Source organism: Myotis davidii, unplaced genomic scaffold, assembly GCF_000327345.1.
Source record: "Myotis davidii unplaced genomic scaffold, ASM32734v1 scaffold962, whole genome shotgun sequence".
Taxonomy (NCBI): Eukaryota; Metazoa; Chordata; class Mammalia; order Chiroptera; family Vespertilionidae; genus Myotis; species Myotis davidii.
Window position 1 is genome coordinate 1,836,598 of NW_006295559.1, and position 6,272 is coordinate 1,842,869.

Here is a 6,272-nt window from a genome sequence, read left to right on the forward strand (position 1 = left end):
TATGAGACAAAGGGAGGTGCAACAATAGCACGTGTGGAAGTTTGACAAGCCTATGACCAGATACTTGTCGACCTCGCTTTAACCTCAATTAATGAGAAATACAGGATTGGTAATGGAAACTGAAATGTCAAAGTTAAGTTGAATGAACGGAACAGTTAAAAGTTCTGGAATACATGTTACTTGCAGGGCACAATGTGTTTTCTTACTTCAGCCATAGAGGAAAGAACCAATTAATGTATTTTGTTCAGGGAGCCCCGAAACACTTGAGAGCTCAAGAAAGGTTCAGAGTGATCGGAACACTCAGCCCTTTCATGGTAACTATCAGTAATGAGATATTTCCACTACCTTAATTTTAAGGCACTCTTTATCTTGCATCTTTTCTTGGTAGGCAACCCTAAAACATGTTTTTACTTTCAGTTAATATTCTTACTTAACCCACATAGGAAGCTCATATTGTCAGGGTTTCCTGGTGAGAAACTGCTACCACTTTCGGATTGTCTTTTGATGCCTATCTGCCACTGCATCTACTAAACCGCCATTGGCACTAAAGAATATACTTCAAAATTATAAATAATATATGTCTAAAATTGAGACTAATTGGTACTTGACCTTGCTCCTTCATCTCATTCTATAGTTTCCAGGATCAGGTTCCAAAGATAGATTTTGGCATAGAGTTGAAAAGAGGAAGATGAAGTACAACTGTTGGGCTTATCAAAGCTTAGGTTAGTGCATAGAAGAGAGCTAGGGTCCATAGGTATTAATAGCCTCAAGGTTGATAAGCACTGCATCTACTTTATAATAGGACATGATGCATTCCAATAGAATTTTTTTAAAAATATTTACTACAGTAAGACATCACCAGAAACCATAAAAGACTATCTCAATTTCTATCCAAGTAAGTCTTTTCCGATAGTGTTACAGAAATAAAAATTTTATCTTGTTTGTGGAGAAGCCAACCCTAGGAATGAGGGTCAGGAAAAGCCAACAAGTAAAGTATTTTCTTTGGATTATATTGATTATATGAATCACAAGTGAAGCTGATGTAAAAGGTCAGCAATACAATAGTGATATCCACAAATCACAAAATAAGTCTCAAGCTTTCATTTTTATAGGCTACTTAAAATGTATTAGTTAAAATGATTTTTAAAAGATACTGACAAACTAACGTATCTCAGGTTAGATTTAAGCTTTGAGTTTAGATCTACACTCAAATCCTATATACATCTTGACACAATCACCTGAGTGAAAAAAATAGATGATTCTCTCCTCCCACCTCATTTGTCACGTTTTATCAAAAATCTTTTTGGAAAAAAATTTCTTATAATTGGAAAGTATGCTTTTAGCAAGTAGGGAGAAAAAGACATTATTTGTAACCCTGAAACATATGGAGTTTGCCTAAAGAATAATACAAGCAACTATTCTCAAATATTGTTTATTAATTTTGAAGCATATTCTTTTGTACCAATGGTGTTTTAGCTATTTGTCCTCCACCCCATAAATTATTGAAACACAATGGTTACGGCTAATGTCTAATTAAGCTGTTTCCCAAACTATTTTTGCAGTATTTCTTTAAAACTAACTTCTGAATGAGCAAACAGAGAAGAAAATGTTTCTGCAGTCACTACACAGAGTATCCTAGCGGAGTGTACCCTTGGATGACGATTAGTAGTACCCTGCTGGTAATACTCGACCATTTAAAGCACTCTCCTTTTAAGCTCCCAAGGCGCTCCTGTTGGAGACACTTGCATCATCCCAGTGCCGTTGAATAGAGTAACAAATCAAGGAAAGCAGAAATGAAACACCTTTTCCAAGATGTTTCCGGCAGGGTAAGAGCCGTGACTAAAAGGTGTTACATCTTGATTGGGATGGAACCTTGCTAAGGGCCTGCTGAGATCTTTTGTCTGTGGCTGGATCATATATGCTTAGTCCACAGAACTGCATCAGAGAGGCAGCGGGGTAGGGGCAGAGGCACAAGGTCTCTGAGTCAGAGGATTCACAGCTGGCTTCCACACCCACTGCTCTACTTTGAAGATCTCCCTAGGTTGTTCTTTTCCATCATTCACACATTACTAATAAACATCATCTCTGGTACTGGCTAAGTGCAAGAATCAAATAATATGATGTATGTAAAAGGGATTTGGAAATAGAGAGCTACACAAATATTAAGAAGTCTCTGTGTGTGTGTGTGTGTGTGTGTGTGTGTGAATAGTCAGATTGCCCAAAGATTGATTGATTAGCTAATAAGCTGCCCAGATCTTTTTTCCTCTTCTTCCTTCTCTCTTCCTGCTCTTTTAGCTAGTCTACCCTGTTCTCCTTGAAAGGAGATAATGAACAGGGCCTTTTCTGATTCCATACTTTGCTTCTAGAAGTAAGAGTTACCTGAATTGCTAAATCACTGTGTGGAATAGACATCCGTAATTACTGTGTATTATTTTTATGTTCCACCTTGATGTCTGTACTTCTTAAATGAATGACAACTTAGCTAATTAGCTAAGTGGTGGGAATTATGATTTTTAAAATGAGTTTTTAAGTAGTGTTCTGTACTTTGTTCACTCTAAAGGGGAAAACAGCATGTTCAGCAGATGCATTTTAAAGCTCAATACTACTTGCTACGTTCAAATGATTCTCAGGGAAAGACTGGAAGGTAGTGTCAGCTTTCAGCATTGCCGAATCTCTGGCTAATATTTGTGTAGGAGCTTTGCTGGGTGACTTGATTAGAATCAAACCCAGATGTGGTTATCTTCGTTTCTCCCCAGAACTTGTTTACTGTCACTAAGGCTGACTTGGTAACTGAAGGGAGATGTAAATAGGAACCCGAGTAGGATCCATGGATCAAGTCTGGTGCCCTGTTTCAAGACTGTCTATATAGACTCTCCAGAAATCCATGTGACGCTGAGGCACATATATCCCCAGAAAACCTTTAAGTCAAGACAAAATATGGTAAGCAGTATTTGACTCTCAACAACGGCTCATGGCAGGTCAGCGCCAGCATGGCCGATGGCCCTGGAGCTCAAATGGACCCCAACAGCTTGTTCTGGCTTCCAGAGGGATGAAGCAGAACCAGGTTTGCAGCATTTCGCTGTCAGATTTCCCTCCACACCTGGGCAAATGCATCCTTCTTTGTTGGTCACACTCACAGAAGTGGGTATTTTGTATGTCTGATGCGTGACTCAGTTTTATCAAAGCATTTGTATGTCAGATTAGGTAGATGCCAAAGAATCCTCTTGTGCCCCTAACTCCCAGAACTTCTGGATCTTAGATTGATCCCCAAATAGTTCTGGTTGTTTGATGTGATTTTTTCTAATGTCACTGGCAAGTTAGACCCTTAGTATTTATATCTGCCACCCCTAGTCAGACGTGCCCCAAAAGTGTGTGCTCTAGAGATTCCACAGTGCAAATTAAGGACATCATCATCATTTGAAAAATTATCCTTGAGAATCTACAACCAAACAGACGTAGTTCTGGCCTTCTCAGTGAAGTCTGTTAGTGCTAAGAACCGATTAAGAAATTAAGTGTGAAATCCTGGCGGATATGTGTCATGTAAAACTCTGTAGAATCACCTTTCATAGGCACAGTTATTTGCTGTGGCTTTTGACAGATAAGCACCAGGTTTCAGAAAGTAGCTCTACTGTTACTTACTAAGAGTGCAACTTTTTACAAAGTTGAATAACGTATGGCATGTAATTTCAAATTCAATGTTATACTGTGTGCAATTTCCAACTGTGTTTTGTATAAAATAATTTTTTAAAGAGGAGTAATGATTTTGATTTGTTCATGGTCCCCCTGGACAAAATCAGTACGTGAAATTAGATAAAGTGCGAAGTAGATGCCACTAAAATTTGATTTGAGAAATTTTAACCAACATACTATGAATGTGTAATATGACTTGGTGCATCATCTTGTCCAGAAAAATATAGCCAGTGTTTCCCCATTTACAGCGCCCCTAGTATCCTATTGTACTGACCGCAATATTCTAATCTCTCTGCTGTGATAACACAATGATTAAGCACTTTTATTACAGAAATGCCTCATGACTACTGACCTTTTCTGGTTTGTTCTGTATAGGAAAGCACAAGCCAAAGTGGAAAAAAATCTAGGAAAGCCAATAAGAGAGTAAATGGAGCCCTTCTTTAAGTGAATCAAACATTGCCACCAGGGGAAAGTCTAGCATTCAGGGTGTACACACATATCCACCTACATTATTTATTTTCAGTTTGTTCTTTTCTCTTCTTTGCAGGTGCCCAGAGATGTGATAAAGGACCGCTCGACTCCGTCTCCGGGCTGAGTCGAAGTGGGTTCCCGCTCTTGATCTCCCTTTGGCTTTGTCTAGGGGAAAATAAAACTCATTACGCACCAATAAATGCATCATTTCATCTCAAGAAAGTCAAGTGTAGACAGTTCCCTTTCAAGAGCACAAGGCTTCTGCTGGCATTTAAAATTTGAGTCCTTTTTAATTTATATATTTTAATGAGCATAACAATTGCATTAGTTTTTAAAATAAAAGTAGACATACATGAGCATAGAGGAACTTTAAAAAATAGTTTCAGAAAACTATTAAAATATTCAACCAAAAATTCGCACCTCTTTTCTCCTATTTTTCCATACTCATACCCCAAATTCTACTCCCAATATGTTTTTCTTTATTTCCCCCAGAAACATATCTAATAGATATCCTGTATCTACATTTACATAATTTTTTCAAAAATGGAAGTTTATAATAAATTCTTACATGTTATTTTTTCACATTATAATAACTTGTAAACTATTCCAAAATGTACATTGTATTTCTTCTCACATTCTTCATAGCTAAGCATTTACCATGTTAAGAATATAACTTACCTTATTTATTTTACTATTTCCTTATCATGCACTTTTAGATTTATCCAGGATTAAAAAACACACCAAAAAACTATATAGCTAATCCTGCAATAAAAGTTCTTAAACACTTTGCATAGAGCTTTGCACTGCTGTGTCAGCATATTCAGCAAATAAATGAGTAGGAGTGGATATGTTCATTTTAAATTTTGATATACATATTTCAAATTTCATTCTAGCAATTTACATTCTAAGCCAGAGTTGAATGGATGTGCCTGCTTTACCACACATACATCAAAATTATGAAATATAAAATGAGTGCTGCCTGACATTTTGATAGTTTAAAACATCATATTGTTTGAATTTGCATTTTCAAAATTATGAATGAGGGTGAACCTTCATTTAAATATTCATTGTCTATTTGAATTTATTTTTATGAAGTTTGTTCATATTTTTGTCAATTTTGAAGTTAAGTTGGTATTTTTCTATTGATTTGTAAGAGCTCTTTGTGTACTAATTGCCACTTTCTTGTCATATATGCTGCCCAGTGTTCCCATTTTGTTACTTGAGTTTAGATTTAATTTATGCAGTATAAATAAACATTTTAAAATTTTATGTTGTCCCATTTATCAATCTATTTGAGGTGTCTAGACATTATGGCCTGCATAACCAAACTGTCTTCACTCAAAAATTATTTTTAAAAATATATGCATGCATTCTTCCAACATCTTTATGTCTACTTTTATTTTCAGCAATTAAATATTTAATTTGACTGGACTCTATGTCAGTAAAATTAGGTAGGGACTTGCTATTTTCTTCCAAAGGGTTATTGTCAAATATAAAGAAATCAATCAATTATATGACTTTAAGAAACATTAGTCTTTGGTTTGGTCAGTCGATAAGCATAATTATTCGTAAGTAAATGATTGCAACAACTGCAAAATATAAAAATTAAAAACTATTTTTTAAGCTTCATCATCAAATCTCCATAGTATTATGAAAGCTCTTTGATTTCTCTCCTTCACAAAAATGATTTGGTTTAGTTGCTACCTTGGGGATAGACTATAACTATTACCAATGGCTACTGTATGCCAGGTCCTGTTCTAGATTTTCAGTATTTATTGTTTTAATTAATCCTCATAAATATCATTCTCCATTTACAGATGAGAGAATTGAAAGGTTTAACATCATATGATCACCAGTAGTAAGGGGTAGAGACAGTATGTGAAGCCAGTATGTATTGAATGTCATATAGACTAATTTGTATCACTGTCCCTGCCTATCTGAGCTTGGACTCCAAGTCTTTCAAAGAATTTAATCATTCCCCATTCCCACTTCACTCTCGGATGCTTTTAATGACTAGAAAATAGACTTTGGCAGTGAATAAAAAATCCTAATCTGATGCTACATGGTTGTCAGTTTTTAATTATTCACCTTTTGATTTACATTGAAAGAGT

At 35.8% G+C, this 6,272-nt stretch overlaps 1 protein-coding gene across 1 annotated transcript in view; it reads right to left on the reverse strand.

The window, feature by feature from the left end:
• Window positions 1-6,272, reverse strand: part of KCNH8 (potassium voltage-gated channel subfamily H member 8) — a 272,605-nt gene that overhangs the window by 113,967 nt on the left and 152,366 nt on the right. Inside the window, exon 4 of the mRNA XM_006770167.2 lies at window positions 4,199-4,326. Coding sequence (XP_006770230.1) covers window positions 4,199-4,326 — 128 coding nt within the window. The remainder of the gene's footprint in view (window positions 1-4,198; window positions 4,327-6,272) is intronic.